This window comes from Poecilia reticulata, linkage group LG5 (assembly GCF_000633615.1).
Source record: "Poecilia reticulata strain Guanapo linkage group LG5, Guppy_female_1.0+MT, whole genome shotgun sequence".
NCBI classification, from domain to species: Eukaryota; Metazoa; Chordata; class Actinopteri; order Cyprinodontiformes; family Poeciliidae; genus Poecilia; species Poecilia reticulata.
The window spans coordinates 23594456-23616062 of record NC_024335.1 but is presented as its reverse complement, the minus strand read 5'-3'; the positions used below and the strand labels follow the sequence as shown (position 1 = coordinate 23616062).

At 36.9% G+C, this 21607-nt stretch overlaps 1 protein-coding gene across 1 annotated transcript in view; it reads right to left on the bottom strand.

Annotated features, from left to right (window-relative positions):
• rad18 (RAD18 E3 ubiquitin protein ligase) overlaps positions 1–21607 on the bottom strand; it is a 34879-nt gene that overhangs the window by 4395 nt on the left and 8877 nt on the right. Inside the window, exons 5-12 of the mRNA XM_008409848.1 lie at positions 19611–20017; positions 18030–18129; positions 16678–16865; positions 14613–14683; positions 14236–14296; positions 5683–5814; positions 5068–5194; positions 1679–1723 (exon numbers count right to left, since the gene is read on the bottom strand). Coding sequence (XP_008408070.1) covers positions 1679–1723; positions 5068–5194; positions 5683–5814; positions 14236–14296; positions 14613–14683; positions 16678–16865; positions 18030–18129; positions 19611–20017 — 1131 coding nt within the window. The remainder of the gene's footprint in view (positions 1–1678; positions 1724–5067; positions 5195–5682; positions 5815–14235; positions 14297–14612; positions 14684–16677; positions 16866–18029; positions 18130–19610; positions 20018–21607) is intronic.

Below are 21607 nucleotides of genomic sequence, written 5' to 3'. Positions count from 1 at the left end.
TCTGGACAGGGTTTTCAATCTCCCTTTGTCAGGTCACCTTGGACAGAACAGCCTGATACGAAAAAGCCAAAAAAAAAACATGTCCCAGAAAGATTACTGATGGCATCAGGGTGTGTTTCACACATGCCTCTAGTCTAACAAGATTTTTCTGTAGAAAAAACACCAACAGAAATGATAGATGTCATATACATTTCCCTATTCACTTAAGTGGCATTAAATCAAGTGTGTTGGTTTAAAATCCACACTTATGTGGATGTTATCATTGATCAGTAAAATGCAGAGGTGCCAACATTGATGTGTGCTCCATCATGTCACCATATTCATTATTCTCTTCAGAGTTTTGGCTTCCATCATGCCAACAGCTGATATTGAGTTTCACTTAATAAAAAATAAAAAAACTGTTTCAAAGATAAACAGCATTAATTTCCTACTGTTGAACTCGGTGATTTAGCTCCACAAATTATACTAGAATTTATTGCTAATAAACTTGTATCCTTTAAAATTATCATTTTATTTATTGCACAAACTCGATCACACACTGAAAATTGGAAAAAGGTGGATTTTTGTGTATGGTGAAACAATGCTGTGCTGCTCTTGTACACATTTTGCATTATTACCCTGTTTGAAGACACACCAAAAAGAAATTTTCAGTTTTCAGGCAGAAGACAAAACAGTTGCTTTTCAGTACTTCAGAGAGTTCAAGATCCCATTCTGATCAAACTGGGGTCCAAAATCATAGGACGTGCCCAGGACACCAAGGAGGCGTCAAGGTACCAATATGAAAAGTAAAGTCTACATTTTAAAGACACTGAGTGGAGATCAGCAAAAGTTACAGAAAAGCTTTATTTTCAAGGTCTGCGATATTGTACTCCCCTATTGTTGTTGGAAAGGCATTTTTCTAATTCTCCGAGTCAAAAATCTGAATTTGATATATGCTTAAGATATTTTAAACCATTTTCTGCAACTGCAGAACACAGAAATGCATGCCAATTTAAATTAAAAGCACAGAGATTCGATTTAGTGTGGAGCACGGTCTGGAGGTGTGCTGCATACCCAGAGAGGATTCACTTCACAATCTCCATGCTGAGGAGCAAACAAGACAGACATTTATCCTGTTTTGCATGCACACAGTAAAAACATATAGGCTTTGTTTTTAATTCAATAAATGCCAACAAGCAAGAAACAAGAACACTGCAAAGAAGGCAAAATTTCAAGAAAATTTAAATGTGAAAATTTTCTAAAATAGCATTATTTAAATGTAGAAAGTTTTTTTTTTTTTTTTTCTTGAGAAGGAAAAGTACATCAGACTTTAATGTATTATTACAACAAGGTTGACATGGATTTGGTCAAAGTGAAACTTTTCTTGTTTTTGTTAAAATAATATTATTTGCATATTAATTTCAACTGAAAATGCCTATTTAACCCATCAATTGTTTCTATGAGTAGAAAGATTTCAAAACATCCAAAAGTTGCAGCAACCAATGTTGAGGCATTGCTTTTGCTTTCTGTGAAGCGGATGAGCTTGTTTTAGGTGAAATTCCGTTCCAAAATTTATGCTTTCCAAATGCTAGACTGAACAGCAAGGTCACAGGCAGCAGCAAGCGTTTCTCAGCAACTATCCTGCTGAAATGTGTCTACATTTATTAAAGAAAGATGAATAATTAAAGGAGCCACTTACTCAATGTTTATGGAAGATTCTGGACCGAAAATATCTGAAATAGAACTGAGAAGGGAGAAAGAGGAAAGAGAGACAGAGAACAATATGATTTAATTTACCAGCTTTAATTTGCTGCCTTGGAACAGAAAAAAATAATGATCCGACTTCCACCTAAATCGCTCTAATCTATGAATCATAGCAAATCTTTTACACCCAGGTGGGTTTTTGCCCCCCCACTGAGGGTCTGACACGTCCAACTGACCTATTCATCACAGGCAACGCCATACTACCCACAGTCTGTGCAAAACGTCAGAAAGAACTTGAAGTGATATGAAAAGGAAAACCTTGTCATACCCTTGTGCTAATCTACTCTTTAGGGTGACTTTGTTCCATCACACACACGTCTCCAAAGTCAGCCAAGTGTCGCGTTAATGCCTCTTTTCACAACTGTTGACAGCACAGATCAAGTACAGGAGATGGGCCTGTGGACTAGACCGTCTTAATTAGAGGTGGAACCATATGTCACAAATGTATTATTATTACTATAACACTCTACAACATATTCATCTCAAAGAACTTCCATGACTGTATTAAGTGTAGCTTAGCTTCACTTAGGCTCTCTATACTTCACTTTTAATATAGTTAGTGGCACTTACTGCTTAATGTTGAATGAAATGTTTTACAGGACAAACAGATGTGAAAGTGGTCAAGTCATAAAGAAACTACAACAAAGTAGTTTCAACACCACAACAGCAGATGTCAGGAAGAAGCAACTTTTTCAATGAGATCTTTTTGAGATGAAAATATATATTTTTTGTCTGCTTCCAATAGCTGGACAAATTAATCATCACTTAAGTTTGCTATGAACTGAAAGCAGATAGCATTAACCCCTTATGGATACTTATTTATCTCAAATCATATAGTTATTGTTACATATTTTTGCATATTTTCCCCATTATCAATCAGCTCTAGTGTCGTCTAGTTTTAAGCAGAAAAAGTGTGTTGGTCATTTAACTAACAATATTATTTTTAATAATGACAGAACATTTCTAGTTGATTATTATATTTTGAACATAATTCATTAATACTTTAACCCATTATGGATTAAGACTTTAATTTTGAAGTCTCATCTGGTCAATGAGAGAATATTTAAGAATATTTAAAAGATTTATCTGAAAGGCCAACATAATCCCTTATTCATGACTGGTTTATTTCCTTTGGTAATAGGGAACCTACTATTAATCTATTATTATCTTACCTATAAAAGACGGACTTTTTTTTTTTTTGAAAAGTAGCAAGAACTTTTTTTGAAAGCCCAAATAAATCTTTTGTTGGTCTGGGGTCAATACACCACCTAAAATGTCTGGCTCAAACAATCATAAGACAGACTATTATTTTGAAGAGTATTTTCCAACTCTGTTTTTTAAACATACCGTATTTTCCGCACTATAAGGCGCCCCGGATTATAAGGAGCACCTTCAATGAATGGCCTATTTCAAAACTTTTTTCATACAATAAGGCGCATAGAATAGACGCTTCAGTTTGGGTTGCCTATTTGTTCCGTACTCTATTATTACACATCCACATTTGTAAAGAAGTGGTCCCCGAGTACTTTATATAGTAGGCTGCCCCAGTCATTGTTTCACTCACGGTGTTGGTGTTGCGATATTGTGCCCAACTGCTTTCTGGGTAACACAGACCAACCGACACGCTGGCACCGCAGTCTCTGTCTCTCTTCCCCCGCCCTTCCGCCCCCCCTGGCTTTAAATGTATTATCAAACTTTATTAACAAACCAGCGTTCTGTCAACTATCCCAGCATGCACCGCGCACTTCTTCTTCTACAGGGGAAAATGAAGCCGGCGGCTGCTTACCATAGTTGCTAGACCTGTTGTGGCTCAATATTGGTCCATATATAAGGCGCACCGGATTATAAGGTGCACTGTCGGCTTTTGAGGAAATTGAAGGTTTTTATGTGCACCTTATAGTGCGGAAAATACGGTACATTAATCCTTTTTTCATCATAATTGGTTTAAATCCTTAGGGAATTTTAATTCTAACGTAACATGTCCTTTTAGATTTAACTGCTGCAGTTTATTTATTTGTTTTTATAGCTTTACATGGCCTCGCTCCTTCCTCCCTGTTCAAGGTGCTGCCGCACCATTATATTAATGGCAAATGGCCTGGACTTGTATGATGCTTAATCAAGTCCAGAGGACCACAAAGAACTTCACGCTCCATTCAGTGATTCACCCATTCACACGCTGATTATACATCCTGGGGCCACAACTTGCTCACTCAGGTCAGCTGACCAGCTGCTCCTGACAGCATCTAAAACAAAACTTAGTCTTGGGGGTGAGGAGTGTGCTTCTGCAGTGACCGGTCCTAAAATGAGGAATGACTTACTGCTGCAGATCTGAAAGGATAAATCACTGTTATTAAATCACTTCTTAAAACTCATTGCTTTGCCTTGGCTTTTGACAACCAATGTGCTCTTGATTTTAGTTTACTCTTACTTTATTACAATATGTATTGCATATCTTGCAATATTCTTTTTTTTTCTTTCTTTCTTTTTCTATTTTAGTATTCTGCTTCTGTGTCTTTATAATGGCATCTCATTTCTGTTAAGTATTTTGTACAGAACATTTCTCCTCCTTATGTAGTAGAAAGTGTTTTATAAATAAAGCCCAATGGACTTTAAGGACATTTAATGTAAACTTTAAATAGCAGATTTGTTTAATTGCTGCAGCACTTAGTTGAAACAAGAGGCAATAACTATTAGTTGAATAGTTTGGTACACGCTGAGCTGGTCTGTAAATTGGGGCTTTAATCATCTTTGATTATTGTGATCACCTTCTGAGCTAAGATGAAATAATTGCATTGCTTCACTGTAGCACTTTGCATTGCTGATTAGAGAACAAATGATGGAGCTAATTGGTTCAGACGTCTAGAACTTGTCTGTACATCTCGCCTTTGCCTTAAATTCACTGTAAAGTGGATGATAAACATAAACACACAAGGTTTGCTGTTTTTCAAAACCATAACCTTACAGTTCAACGCTTTAAGTGGAAACATTTGCACACAGAGTAGGCATGATTTATTTTTCTTTTAATAATGAGTCTTTAAAGTACTACGGTGTATGCATGAATAATTCTAACTAAACACCACAGTTCCTATAAGAGTAATAACAATAATTAATTTGATTTCTATAATTTGTAGTATTTCTGTTTTGAAATAAAAGTAATCTGATTACGGAATAGATCATAAAATGTGTCTGTTTTCATAACAAAATACCCTGAAACAATGCTAATTTTGTTTAGACTCATCAGGCCATGAGGATCATAAATAAACAATGGAAACGGTTAAGTCAAGTTAGATTATCAAAATGTATAATAATTAAGTGATTTCTCACCTGCTGATGGACACGTCGCTAAAGCTGGGGCTGGATGGCAACTCCATTCCCCTTGCAAACGAATCCTCGTCATTTTCTTCATCTTCAACCTTTATCACTACAGAATTGTTTGTGTCTCCAACATGAACTGCACAAAATACAAAACATACATTTTCATTACATTTTTTCAGGTATGTAACTCATAATCTAGAATGTTTTTTTTTTTTTGGCAACAAAAAGGTCAGTTTTAATGTTGACTTATTTATCCAGGGTTTCACTAAGTGAAGTTGTTCACAGAACCTGCGGTGATTTCTGATCTGGTATGTGAGTCTACTGTTTTTGTGCTGTTCTGAACTGGTATGAACAAATCTGAACACATGTACCAAATTTCTGCTGCCAGCACATTTCCAGAACATGAATTATAACAGCAACAACAATCTGGAGCTTTAGGGCCTTTTAAGACACAGTAAAAATCCTGTGAATGTTGTGTTGTGAACAGTGCTTTGTTATTTAAGAGAGTGCACTTGTGTTTTCCATTGCTTGTCTCAAAGCGAAAAATTATATTTTGTAAATAGTAAGTTTCAACTGGAATAAGCCAACTGTTAGCTGATGGTTGATAGGATCAATGATTATCACCAGAAGAATGTGAAGCTTGGGTCTCTTCTTTCTCCACCTTCACTTCCTGCTTCACATGGGCTTGTTTGGCGGTCTGCAGTCGGCCTCGGACCTGTGCAATTAGCCGGAAGAAGTCACCACTATGCTGCTTCCCTGTGGACAAAGGATATATTAAAGAGCCATATAAATACCTGTGTGCATTATGCTACAGTAACATGTCTCGTCTTTGAGACCTATAAACTTAATGGATTTCAATAATTGAAGTGGGAGCCATGTGGCTGAGTTGCACTGCCTGGTAAAGAGCGGACTAAAGCCGCACACCAAGATGCATTAAAGAAAATAATATGTTGTAGCAGACAACTGTAAAACTTAAACTAATACAGAGTAATATATATGTGGACTTGTATTTCAATGCGAGACGACTATCTGCAAAACATCAGTTCAGTTGGATTAATATTGATTTTCTCTTTTTTTTGGAAAGGTAGAAAGATTGATTTCAATTTCAGACAGAAAATACCGATGCAAATCACAATAGAGCATTGCGGAAGATTTCTTCCACTTTTGCATTTTTGTCCAACTTAAATGTTTCAGATTAGACTAATTTTAACATAAGACAAACGTAACCTGAGAAAATACAAAAGTTTAAAGGATTATTCAAACAAAAGTTATTAAGATGATTTCAAGTATTAAAGGAAAAAGCTGTCCAAAGCAGCCTATATCTGTGTGAAACAGTAACTACCTGTTAAACCTTATTTTACTTCACTGAAATAATGTGTGAGCTTCATGCCAGATGCAATGGTGCACACACATTTCAGAAAGTTCCAATGTTGTCTCAATATTTTCAAAAGGCTCTCTCCCTTGAATGCCATCTTGCCATCCCCTCCATAGTTTTAAATCACTGACCTTAGACAAATGAGGCCTACAGTGCTTAGACGATTGTCTGGTTTACTTTGTAATCTCTTGGATGGGTCATTAAGCCTCTCTTGGAGTAAGTTTGATAGGTCAGCTACTCCTGAGAAGGTTTACCACTGTTTTATGTTTTGTGTACAAAGGCTCTCAAGGCGTTTCATTCAGGTTCAAAAGCTTCAGTAGTGGGTCAATTACCCTTTCCAGACAAACTGATACAAATGAGTTTTTAAATTTTATTTCTTGGCATGATGTGTGGATTTTTGTGATCTTTTAACCTATTTTATAGGTTCTCTTCAAGTGATATCACTTTACTGGTCTGGCAGTGATCAGGTGTGGGCCTGGCTTGTGAAATCCATCTCAGTTTTTAAAAAATAGATAAATAATGAGTTTTTAAAAAATTGTGATTTAAGACCAAAATTATTACTTTTTCACTGGAAGCCAGGGTGGTTCAATCCCTTTTGTCCTAATAAATTAAATCCTCATTTAAAAGCCACTTTCTGTTTTTCCCTGATTGTCGAATATAAAAATTGTTTTATGATTTCAAACATTTAAGTGTGACAAAAAACAGAATAAATATGTAATATGGAAAATACTTTTTCAAAGTGCTGTATACAGTGTCAGAATACTTTCTTTTTCATGGTGTAGAGAAAACGACTTCTCCAAATGGAGAATGAAGGCAATTGATGCTATACAGGCATCTGTCAAAGATGCCTCTGTGATGCTTTCCAAATAAGTTATTCCGGTCATGTTTCACCAGGAAAAGACCCTGGGGCAAAACAGCGACACACTATGAGATTAGGTCTCACCGGCTGGGGAGTGTCATGATTTCCTCTGCTGGAGAAGCCTGAGTCCGTCTGCAGGAGCCAAACCAGGATCCATACTATGCTCATTCAAGTTAAATTACATCAGATTTGACCACTGGAATAAAACCTTTTCCTTTTAATTAAACATATTTTTATACACTGTTGGTAAACTAATGTTTAAATAAATTAAAATAAACAGACTTGTATTTTTTAGAAGTTATAAAGTGTCGAGATACAGCAGCATTTCTATGAACTGAGTAAATCTCTCTGGCCTGTCACAGTAGACTACGTGGCAGCATGGGTAAAAGGGAAATACTACAGCTGTCTAAACTACTTAAGCATTTATAAGTCACATTCTTCTATTTTTTTTTACGTGTACTTTCTGACCTTCCAGTGCAGGGCTTTGGAAACTCATCAACACTGACATCTGATGTGACAGGAAAGTCTAGAAACAGCAGCTGTTGGTCGCTTTTCTAGCTAGAATTAGTCGTGGAAAGTTGATCAAATGACGACTGCTGGCTGTGATATGCAGGGACGCATGCCAATTAGCAACACATCATCCTTACAGAACGGTTACTGGATGAAATCATTTAGTGGGGGAATGGTGTCTCTGTGCCCCACTGCTGCCAAAACAACCATGATCAGTCAAAGAAATGGACCCACGAAGGTGTGCTATGGCATCCAACACCAAGATGTTAACAGCTGATCAGTTCAAGTCCTGTATGTTAATACGCACAAATCCATTGATTAGTTCTGTTTACCCAGCACATGCCAGATTGGAATTTGGAGAATTTGCCAGCCTCAAATCAATCCTGTATTACTAGGAAGCATTATCCAGTTAAAACAACTCACAGCCATGATGAAATGTTTCACCGTTTCCATAAAACAATCTACTTGGTCTGCTACAATGCTTAGGTTTATACTTCTTTCAGTTTTTTTTATGCAACATATCTTGGTGTTGAGCATTTTAAAAAGGAAGGTTACCTTTTTTTCCAAAACAAGATTCTCAGTTTTGCACAAAACGTTTTTTAATATCTTGTAAAACTAATGTTCTTCTGAAAAGCAGCAGTTTGTTTCATTTGTGCATTTCAGTATTTTTAGTTACACTTGGTAGCAGAATATTTTTTTTTGTATTCATTGGCCAAAATTTGCTTACATTTATATTTTTATTTATTTATTTTAGGGCTGAAACGATTTGAGTGATTCGAGTACCTCGATTATTAAAATTCCTCGAGGAAAATTGACCTGCCTCGAAGCTTCGTTAATTTATGTTTTATCATTTAGCGCACCGTGTTTCAGCCGGAACATTATTTGCGCTGCGCGGAGCTCTGACTTCCGCCTCTGAGTTGTTGACGGAAGCTACGTGTTAGCGGCATAACGTCCAATCTTCAAGTTCGGCCCGCGGGGATTTTACTGATTGGTGATAATTCCGGGTTTTCATCGTTTTTTGTGGGACCAATAAACATCCTTAAAATGACCGGCGCGATACCGGGAGTTCGGCAGCCTTTCTGCTCCGGAGCTGCTGGTTGAACGGCGGGAAGAAGCTGAGGAGGATTTATACAGGTGAGCGGAGAGACTGAACACGGCGGGCGGCTGAGGGTTGATGCTTACAGGGTAAGTGCAGCTTTACGGACGAACCGCACAATAAAMTTATATCATCCCGGTCTGAACAAACGGGAGGCGGAACATGGCTGGTAGATGAGTTTCTGAACGGAGGAGCCGTAAATATCCCGTATTGCTCCCCCGGTCTACAAAAAAGTAACTGGTAGGGAAGCTCAAATGTGGAAAAAATAGACTGATGTTGATATCCGATAGTAACACTGGTGTTATGGAAGATTTACCAATATTTTATTTCATAATCGTTTTTATCCGATTACTCGATTAATCGTAAGAAAAATCTATAGATTACTCGATTACTAAAATAATCGTTTACAACAGCCCTAATTTATTTCACACATTAAATGTATTGTGTGATTTTGAACATATTTATATATATATTTATTTATTTATTGTGGTTCATAAACCAATGTTTATAAAGGAAAATAAACTTTTTGAAGTTAAATATTTGTTTGGCCAAATCCAATTAAACATAAAAAAATAAATAAATAAATCATCTGTGATATAGCTAAGAGGTATTTGAAATTTTATAAATGTGATTTTTGGGCAATAATGCCCAGGTTTTGTATTTGGTTTTCGCTGTAAGATAATTTTCTCCAAAAATAAGCAGGTCAGACTAAAAAAAGTCTACAACGTCCTGATGGGTTTTGTGTTTGCATGAGTATATGCTGCTTTCACATTCTTATTTGCTCACTCACCATTCCCCACGCCAGGAGAGTGACTCATCCACATCCTCCTCTGATAAATCAAGAGGTTATCACACCAGAGCAGCTATAAATAGAACCCACCTCCTGTGAGTCACATCCATTTCTCAAACACTTTTAAAGTTAGCTCTATAAAGTTATTTTCAACAAGCTTTTTATCCAACTATGTCAACATGACTTGAATTGTGATTAGGATTATGTCCTCTGATATGAAAAAAAAATAAAATAAAATCTGTCATTACATGTGGGTTAAGCCAGTTATCTAGACATGCATGGTCACAAAAACGTAGGAAACACTTTCTATTTCATCACCTCTAGATGTCAAATAATACCTATCCATCGGCAGTACCAAGTTTGGTACTGCACTGATAAAGGGTATCGCTCCAGACAGAGGCTTTCTACACTAATTAAAAGTTTGGATACGGTTGTGTTACAATGGTTCCTGTCTCAGACGTGAAATGATTTTATATCAGGAACAAGCACGTATTCAAAGGAACAGCATACATCTCTGCTGTATTAATATGCTGCACTTTATTCCACATAAAACAGCACCCTGCTGATTATGAGAATCTTTTGTGCTACAATGGATGAGGCAGGGGTTTGTTTTCCAGATGAACAAGCCGACTGGACAAGCACAGACACTTATAAAAGCTTAGACCTTCAGGAAACTGTCAAAGAACGATTCGATGCTGAAATACAGCAGATCTCTTCTATCACTTTGGCCCAGTCCGGTGCCCTGCTAACAAACTAACAGCTTGCAACCAAAGTAATATCACCTAATGACATTTTTCAGAAGTTTTAATATCAGACCCATAACAATAAAAATAAAAAAAACACAAAAAGGAGAGCGTAATTGAAGTGACCAAAATGGAATCCCAGTTCATTTCGACTCTTGAGCCATTAGACTAGCGGTTCTCAACGTGGGCGGTACCGCCCCCCAGGGGCGTTCAGAGGACGGCAGGGGGCGCTGGCCGAAATTTTTACAAAAGGGGGCTCTGGGATGCCTTTGGGGGGCATTTGGTCGAAGGTAAACTTTACACCTTAAGTGCACAACAATACCAGTTTAGACTTTGAGCAACTTGGTAAAACTGTATTGTGTAACATTAAATCATGCTTGGCTGCAACTGTATCAATGGCAGATCTTCTCCTTCTCCTCAGTGTCTGTTAGCTTTTGGCGCAGCTCAGCTCCTGCTACTCGTAGCTTCACCGCATCAGTTCAGCTTTACACCGGCTGATGACGTTGCTGTGATTCACTTTGTCTGGTATTTATGTAGGCTACATATGTTTTGGCAGTTCTGTGATCATGTTAAGCAGCAACTTATATTAAAAAGTGTTTTATTTCCGTTTGAAAGCTGCCCGCTTACATGGAAGGACAACAGAAAATCGCTCTTMTAAACATGTAATTACTAAAATCATGATATTCTGACTTTGTATCCCTCTGAAAAAATGAACCCACTTAAATAAGGAATCCATCCACAGGGGATACCACGGTACAGAGCGTTCATTTTATAGCGTTAACACCGGCGCTGTAAGTGGTCCGGCATGAAACGGGTGTGATAGAACAACGGTACCACAGCACTTTTAAATTTCAATAATCAGAATAAAGAAATTGTTTCTGTTGTTTTAAAAGGTTTCTGTCAGTCTGCCTTTTCCCCATCGATACGCTCTGCACTTTAGGGGGTTAAAAAAAAAAACGCGCACATTACGCAAAACTCTGAAACAGGAGAAGTGGAACATAAACAGGAGCGACGAACTAGATGTGAATTATGGCATAAAAATAGAGAATCCGACGCAAAACAGTGAAAAATCAACACATGAAGTGAAACACATGACGATTAGGCAGCGCAGCAAGTGATGAGTAAAGATTACTGTTGGTGAATAAACGATAAAATAAATCTAGTAACAGGAAAGAAACTAAAGTGGACATAGCAATAAACCAAGAGAGGATAATACTAATCAAAGGAACCTAATGGAAATGAATGAAGAACAAAATGCAAGAATAAACTAAGAAACTAAAGTAAATACAGAGGAATAAACTGGTATGGCAAAACCTTTCGATCAAAACTTAATACAGAGGACTGTATGGCAAGAATAAACAGACACTATTTCCAGATAAAAGGTAAAATAATATTGTTGAAGTGCCATGGGTTTGTTGAGACCACATCTAATACTGAGAATAAATATATCTTACAGGCCATAACAGTAAATAACTTATCACTTATTTAGGTTTTTAATTAGATTTTATATATTTATTTCTTCAATATTATTTTTCATGTCAGTGTTAATGTCATGAGCCTGATGACTCCATGACACTTGCAATGGACTATTCCCATGGCTTTTTTGTTCTCTGGGAAATTATTTCTGATGATAAATACAGAAACAAGAATAAAAATCTAAACATCTACAATAGTGATAGTAATATTAATAATAAAATAATGGTCAGTGTAAAGTAGCCTGCAAATTCTTTGGTGGGGGGCGGTGAGGGACCTGGATAAAGGCTGGGGGGGTGCTGGCCCAAAAAAGGTTGAGAAACACTGCATTAGACGGTAAATAACCAGGTTTTAAAAAGTCTGTTTAGTCCTGTGGTTCTCAAAGAGTAATGTGTCATAACAAGAGGAGTAAACAAGCCTTCTGGATATTTATTGTTTTTTTTTCCCTCTGATTTTTTTTCTTCAAATGTGTCAACCCGGATTTGTTTTAGAAATATACATTCACCAAATTAGTGTTTCCACGGTGACAGGCACAACCTGGAAAAGCTCAAGTACCTAGCAGAGCCTTTGTCCAGCCACAGCGCAGGAGGAGTTTATTTTCTTGACAGTTTTGGAGCAAACATTGCTAGCTCTCATGAAAGGGCTCAGGTACCTGATCTTTTGTGTAATGATCACAGTGTATTGCTGTGTGACGCAGTATAAGTGTCATGAATACGCAGAGAGAGGATAGAAAGAAAACGAAAGAGCTACAAGGACAAAAACCTGCTGTTAAAGGTAGTCATAAAAAAATAAGCAAAGATCAGATAAATCTGTCAAAAGAATCAAACTTCTTCACAAATGTGGAGACAGTTTTTCTTTTAACACATACATGCACATTTGCGTCACTGTAGTGAAACCGTGGGTTTCATTCGTTTCTTTGCACAAATAAATCACATTAATTGTAATGTTTTTAAATTACAACATATTTTTAACCTCTAGTTTTTAATACATAGAGGCTTCATCATTTCAAAGAGAAGAATTTTAAAACGCCACTTCTTATTTTCTGAAATAAAACTTATATTTTCCAAGATCACTGATGGTGTTTCAAACCTATGCTAATTTAGTTAAGTTCTTAGTTAATCTCACAAATTTTTCAGATGGACTCATTTTATACTGAAATAGAGGTACTTCAAATGAATACCGCACTGCTCAGGACTGATTTCTGTTTTTGTTTGTTGGAGGGCCTGGAAAAAAAAAACTGTCCTGTGGCCCAACCAATAAAGTTTGAGAACTAATGTTTAAGACTGGGTGCAAGTAGAATATTCATCATAAGGACAGTTGGGGAAATATATGGAATTATTTATCTGTATTTCTAATGAAAGTGTATTTACTAGCTTTACCTGCTTATCCAATTTGATTCACAGAATATCTGTACTGCCTGTTGCTGGCTGAGGTTTAATCCAGGTCTCGAGATAAGTCAAGAGTCTCATATATGCCAATGTGTAATAGGGTTTTCCAACCCAAGTCAAATGAGTTGGTAACGCTACTTGTCGTGCCTTGCAGACAGAAAGTTGATGTCGGTAAGCATCACTGCATAAATATAATAAAAGTAGGGCATAAATTAAGAAAAACACAAGTACATGTTTCCCTGTACTTTTCTTAATGTTACTGATTACAAACTTTGTTAAAAGAAAACCAGAATCCACTTAAATCTATACTGACAGGTCAAATCTTTCATTAAATTTGAAGACTGAAAATTTGCCTCAAAACCATTGATTGATGAAAGTCTGGTTCACAGAGTCTCCATACTTTTTGAATGAGACTGACTGAGAATGTAAAACCTGCACTGACATTTTAACAAAGAAGACAGCAGCTCCTCATCCCTCAAGACGTTCCCGCAGCCACCTGTGTATTTTCCACCATTTCTTGAGTCACTTTGTCTTTGTAGAATCACCCGAAGGCTGCAGCGTTTCTCATGGTGTTTGAAGACAACAAATTGAAAGCAAAAAGACGAAACTGGTTGATTTACGTCGCTGCTGGCAGCTCGCTCTCACAGAAGGGCTTTAGGGAACCAAAATTAATAAACACTAAATATCTCAAAAAGACATGCTTATCAGGAACTGTGGCACGCGGCAGCCAGCAGGTTACTATTATACCATCCACATCCATATCTCACAGCCTCCTGTGAGATAGAAGTGGAGGGTAAACTCCACAGCTAGTCAAAGGAAAGGATGCAAAAGGCTTGTATAAGTAGGTGCAGCAGTATTTAAAATCTTCAGTTTAAAAGAAACTACTTGGGTGTAAAACTAGCCAAAGGCGTCACAACAGAGAGAAAAAAATAACAGCACTTACTATAATTTGAATGCATCTCCTCAATCTCTTCCTCAGACTGATTCTTTGTGAAAACCATGACCTGCGAATCAATAAGGTGACAGGAACGTTTATGAAAACGAAGTGGCAGGCAAAGTCTTTGTAAAATGTCAAACTGTCAGTAACGGTAAACTTTTAATTATAACTTTTAAGGTATAAAAAGGTTGTTTTTTTCTGAAATTGGAACAAATAAATGTTTCACAAATTCTGAATTTGCAACTAAAATGCCATGTTTTTCTTCAGTCATAAAAATACTCAATTGCCTTTACAGCTAGGATTGCCAACTCTTATGAAAAAAGTATGAAAACCCACAAAATGAATAATAGATCTTTAGCTCTCTTTGGTCAATAAATACTTACAGGTTTAGACTTCTCCTGCATCTGACTTCTCATCTTCTCATTGGCCTCCACCTCTCTAGCAATCTCTTCAGCTGTTGACAGCACAGAAAGAAATCTTTGAATCACCAGTATTATAACATGCAAGGATGATCAATGATGTTACAGTGCAAACGAAAGAAACAACCAGTGGGAGCAGTGCCTTGCAAAATAATTCGTATTCCATTTTGTTACAACAAACGTCACACTATTTTAAAGGGATTTTATTAAACAGACTCAAAGAGATAAAAAAAAAATTTCAAGTCGCAAGAGAAGGTTTTTCTGTTATCTGAAAGGTGTGGCATGCATGCCACCTTTAAACCTAACCACTGGAGAAGGTTGAGTTTCTAGATTAGAGTTCAAAACCAAGAATGCACCGTCTCTCAACCAATCAATGCTCTGAGAAAATAAAAATGCAAACAAGAAGGTGGGGCCAAGACCAGCATCTCATCTTTTTCTCCTCCTCAACAGGCAACATCCTTATGTCCAACCGTAAGCAGAAAACGTTTTCGAGAATCGCAGGAGAATTGATACTGAGCTTAAATAGAGACAAATTACTCTAGGATGCTCCTGTTAGAAGAAGGCTATAAATTAATGTCAACTGTGTCTCTGAATTAAAACTTACTACCTCTGAAATGATCTCATCCTCTAAGAAGAATGTCTGATCACAATGCATACCATAGTACCCTCAAACTGCTACACACCGAGTCTGGACAGCAGAAAATGACATTTACAATATCAACCTACTGAAGGGAATCCTTTTTATCTTTGTAAGTTAATTAATGCAACAAAAAAAAAAATTCATAACAGCTGGAATTCTTGCAAATGGTAGGTGCTTTCATGGTCTAATAATTTAATTGATATTCATAACCATATTAATATATTCAATCACGGTTTCTTTTTTTTAATTACAGCCATCCTTTCTTCCTGCCTTACTGTGGTTAGTCCTCTGATTCTATTTGTACCTTTTTTGCACATATACAAAGTGACTTCAGGTTGACCACCTTCACAGAATGAAGCTTCTTCCTCCACATCACAGCCAGTAAAGCCACAGCTCTCAAGGAAATGCTTGAAACGTCAAACTTGTGTGTTTTAGTTCTTTTTTTTTTCAGTACTTATTGGAGAGAAACAAAAACGAAAATGGTGCTCATGACTGAAACATAAGACCTACACAAAAGTAAAACAATCACTTCAACAATTAATGACTCCATGGAGAAAATGTTCTCATCGTTTTTAAACAATATTCTTCAAGTGCATTCCCATGTCCTTGGAAGTAGCGCCCTTTAAACAAGTATTCCAGAAATTCCTGGTTGATCTGTTCAAACAATTAGATACAAATATAGACAAAATATGAAAGTGGAGTCATCAAACTGTTCATTAGGGGATAGAGAGGTAAAAGCAAAAGACCCCATGACGATGCAGGCTGAGCCTGGAGTTTAATTATCCACAGTGAAATAAGGCCTGTACTGACGGGGGCTGGAAGGGAACTCAGTGAGGAAGAAGTTATTACTCCAAAAATAAAGGCCAATTTACAGTTTGTATTTAAGGACAAAGATCTTATTATTTGGAGACATTTCCTGTAGTGTACTGCAGTGTTTGGCCATAATGAATATTTGGAAAACAAAGGGGGAAAAGTTGCCAGCATGAGCACACCTTCTCAGTTGAGAAGCACAGGGGTGGCAGCTGCCTATCGACCTGACTCAACAAAGTGTAAATGCAGTACAAGCGAATTTAGTTCTCATTTTTGCCATTTTAGATTTTGTGAATCTGCAGGCTTCCACTTATCTGTCACTTTGCTGCATTTCCCCACTGAGGGACAATATTATGGGATATTTCTATTATGTTTCATTAAAAAAAAAAGATCTTGCTCATCATTCTGCCATTTTCCAAATAGAAATAATTTTTGTAATCCTAACTGACCTAAAATGTGAAAAATTTTATTATTTGATGTCAAAGGATAAAAAAAAGAAATGTCAACATGTCTTTTCATGCATACAGTACTTGTAATCATCTGGTTTCAGATGTATTTCCAAAGACAAGGCTGTCTCACCTGATTTAGGCTTCAGGGAGTCGCACTGCGAGTTGTACAAGTGGACAAACTCTTTGTGTCTTTTGATCAGCTGGTCCCGAGAACCCTGCATTGACAGATGGCAGTCCTTCAACCTCCTCTTCAGATCCTGCACTGAAAGGAGATTGTACACCAGCTTTGCCATCGGGCGCACGGTCGTGCCTTGAGAGCTACAGGAGACAAATGAACAGTTTATGCACAGGAATAAAAAGTTATTATGCAGTTCTTCCTAGGATGGACAAGTTAATTACTGATATTAGAACAACAATGAAAATGCAAGGTTAATCAAATACACCACATATATTAAAATTATATTGTCGAATGATTATAGATAATTAAGACACCTGCCGTTAATTATGATAAAGCAGTGGCTACACTGCTGCACTAACCGAAGCACATAGATGCCTTACAAATCAACTTACAAATCAAAATGGTTTCAAGGGCAGCTTTAAAAAAGATCAATCACTTTAATAAAGTCACACACTGCATATTGATGCAGCCTGCAGCCAAGATGAGGTCTGTGACATTAAATGCTTTTTACAGGCAGAGACGGTTTGCAAATATAAGATAATCATTTACCCTAACATCACCCAGAACAAAGACAGACACTAAAGGGACAGAAGAGATTTAAAGCAGAACTCCAGCAAGAATGAAAATGAGAGCCCAGAAGTTTTGACTCATTTGTTGCCAAAGTCAGACAGGTGACATTAGTAACAACTGGTTCAAAAATCAATGAGAGCAATACAATTGAGGCCAATGCAGCTGGGACAAAAATGCTATTTTATTCCATATTGATCATAATTTCAACCTTTAATGTCACTAATAAGGCAGGAAACACAACATGATTCAGCACATTAAAGCACACAGCAGGTTTTTATCAGGTAACCTTAGCTTTAAATGTCGTTTTGTTATCCAACTTATATCAAGTTCAAGTAAATACAGAAATAAAGCAGTGTTGTTCACTAATGGGTCCTAAAATCAATTAATCTTAGACTTATTCTTATTAAAAAGTTTATTTTTTCTACAGAATTTGTAGAAAAAAATTTTTTTTGCTTAGGAATTTGCATCAAATTCAAAATAAAAGGTAAATAAATGTTTAAGGTAACTTTTTTTAAAATTATCAATAATTATTTTAGCAACATGAGGAATTGACAAACTTCTAATGACAGGCTGCATCACAGTGGGCTACTGGAACAGCACCAGTCGGAGCCGGAAAGCACAACAGAGTGTGGTGAGAATGGTAGAGGACATCGCCAGTCAAAAAGGAGTCGTCATCCGTTTTGCTTCCAGTAAGTTTATAACATTATTAAAGTATAATAACTTGACTCCTTTACCTCCTTAGGCTTTCCTTCTTTTCCCCGCTGGAAAGACACGTGTCCAGGTGTTTGTTGATAAAGTGCTGTGCCACACTAACAGAGCACACAGGACACTCAACTGGAAAACCAAAAAAAAACAAAAAAAGAAAGGTTAGGATGAAGGCTTTGTTAGCATCTTAATCGACACTCAACACTAATTAATCATTTTAGATTCTTTACTGCCAAGCTTAATTTGACTGCAGAGCATACATAATGAATCTTAACTCGGTGCCAGCCTATTATGTTGTCACAGCAAACTGCATTGCTGACCATACTCATTCAAAAGGGTTAATACGTGAAATTACTTATCATAACCACCAGAGAACTGTGATTAATGATTCTAATCATCAACTACAAGTCAGAAAAACAGCAATACTTACAGAGGAACAGTAAATAATAAGATGTCTCCTTAATTGCAAGACGTTGTATTTATCACTTGGCAAAAGCATATAACCCCTTAAAAATTCACAACTCATGAAAATTCATGCATCGCACATCTAAAGTCAAAAGAATAAAACTACAATTAGCTTGACTGAAATTTCTGAAATATAGCAGAAATAAGAATTCACATTTAGAGCTGCACAACACACACTGAATTGCACTCATGCAGATGAAATGAATGCAATATTTGGTAGGTTTCTGTGTCTTGGGCCGTGAATTCAAACTATTTATTTACCAATATTATATTGGTACCTTTTGAATGGTCACCATCTTTTCATGTCATGCCTGCTTTTCTAAAACTGTGCAGGAATATTCATGATCATGTGAAATTTGATTCATCACTGCAAAGCTTAAACAGCAAAGCTGACATCAGATCAACGTGGCAAGAAAACCAGTTTAGACGTGTTGATGAAATCGTCTGAAGTAAAACTGTTCGAACCTGAAAGATTGTTTTAAAGAAATCATCATCAAGTCAGTCAAAGATCAGGATTGGGGAATCTGATTGAATGATTAGTGATGGACGGGTCAAACCGGGTCATATCTGCCCCTCTGCATCAAACAAAATAAGACTGAGAGCTTGCTGCATTTTTAGTAAAAAAAAAAACAAACAAAAAAAAAAAAAAATCTACCAACACAGTATACCTTGACGCACTGTTTTTAATTGTGCTTTGATGCATAATTGAGTTTTAATAACCTTAAAACTCAAATGTTCTATTATATTTAAAACCATGTTCTATATTGAAAAGACTGGTGCACATTTTCTCTTGGATGCCTTATGTTTAGGAACAAAAGAGAAAATACATTCTGCAGGAAACTGGTAATGACCAGAAAAAGCCTGATCAGTACATCTTTAAAAAATATATATATGAATAAAGAGTAATAATCTTTTTTCCTGGAAGTTTAAAGACCTGTAGCCCCTCTCTCCTCCTCATGGCTACGCAGGGGATCATTATTTGCTGCTGTATTGCAGCTCTAAATGTGCCTTTCCATTCCTCGTTTTTTCCTGATTTCATTCAGTGACAAGAGAGGCAGAAAATGTTATAAAAAGGAGCAAAAAAAAAAAAAAGCAGGTAAAAAGGGCAACATGCTCCTAGTAGCACAAAGTTAAAATGGCTGCACCTTTGATTACGGGCTTTCCATCTTTTGATGGCGATGAGGAATGTGCCATCTCCAACCCAGGAGTCTGACAAGGTGTGACCTGCTGTTTCAGGGACATCAGGACCTTGATGGACTGTTCCTCCACTTCCACCGGTTCCTCCTTCACAACCGCTGACATTTGAGCTTTTCCAGAATGTAGGTCAGAGCCCTTTGCTCTACAGCTCGGTGTTCTCTGCACTTCTCCCGGATGAACATCCTGATGAGTTTCTTTACCGGGAGGTGTTCTGGCCTTCCTTTGGAAAAAGTGACTTAAAATTGAACTGCCGGACCTCTGGCTGTTCTCCCTGGGAGTTTTGCATTTGGTAGCGGAAGCTGGGGTCGTTGGCGATATTGGAGGAGAATCAAAGTTAGCTTTTAACAGTTGCTCCCTGGGGGGGGGGGAATAACAAAAGCAAAGCAAATAAAAAATTTAATATTAAACAAAAAATATATATACATATGTATAGTTCATGAAGGGAAACAAACTGAGAATCCCCATTAAGCATATCGAGCACATCTAAAATAATCTATATCCACCAGTACCTGCTTGTGTGACATTTGAGAAAGCACTTTAAGGAAACCTGCCGGAGCTCAGTTATTCTGTGGCTCGTCTGCAGAGCTAAAAAAGGAGACACTTTGGCCACCGTCTTGGAAAAGTGGAAAGCAAACAAACTGCAGCAGGGCCATCGCTTGGCAATAAAACCAACTCAATGAGGTGTGTGATGTTCTGCTTTCCATATCTAAAACTCCTTGGTGCTTACTGTTTCCATTAGAGCAGGTTCATGCTCACGCATGTGTGTTACCAAAGATAGATACACACACACACACACACACACACACACACGACCAGTGTGATGGGGGGAACAGGCTCCTCCCATGACACTTTTCCTGGTAGCATTCATCCTTAACACTTCATACACTCAGACAGGTAGAGTCTACAACACAGTCACAACAGAAACCAAAATCAAAATGAGTGATTAGTTGTTAATCTTATAAATTCCTTTCATACCTCCCTGCAGTACATCTAATGATGAATTCACTGTTATCAGTTGTGTTTTTAACCATAGAAAATATAAATCACTTAAAAGTAATACAGCATTGTATTTACTCAGTTTAGCGCTCAAACACCAAAGGCTGTTCCTTCGTAGTGTCAGAAAACATCGGTTTGTTAAACTACCGTCTCAATGACACTTAAAGGCCAATAACAACGTCACTGCTGGTGTGTCGTTATTATAGAGGAAGGGCACAAACAACTACAGTCCATTTTAAAAAATGTAAAACTAAAAACAAACAATTTACTGTCTTCAAACTTGATACCGCTTTTAGCTTTATATTTTCAGAGATAGGTGTCTCATCAGTAACAATTCCTATTGAATAAAAATCATTTTAATTCAAAATCTAACAGAGGTATCACATTTTCGCTTTATTTGCTAAACTTTTATTATTTTTTTAATAAACACAATTTGAATTACATTGTTTTGCTACTGTGAAGACAAATTAATACATTTTACAACTTTTTGGAATTTTTAACAGGGTAGTATGTTTTTTGTTGCTTTTTTTTCATTTATTAATATGACTGTGGTAGAGGCCAGGTAATCCATGTTTGTTGAAAAAAATTATCTTAAATATGATGTGAACTTATTAAAAATGTAATCTATGTTTAGATCAGCCTCGACTCATTTCTTTCCTGATAAAATATGACCACATCCATAATTCATTAGTGAGCAGCAGAAAGGAGAGCACTCATCGTTTCTGATATGAAACCGAGAAGTATCTGCAGTGTCTGTAACCTGCTGTTAAATTATACAACTGCCCTAATATGGGCAGAAATCAAAAGTTAAAAAAAGAAAGAACAAAAGTGAAATTGTCAGACGTGAACCAAGTTTTCCCTCGACAGCAACGACTGAACATTTAAGTTTTTCACTCACAACTAGGGCTGAAACGATTCCTCGAGTGATTCGAGTACCTCGATTATTAAA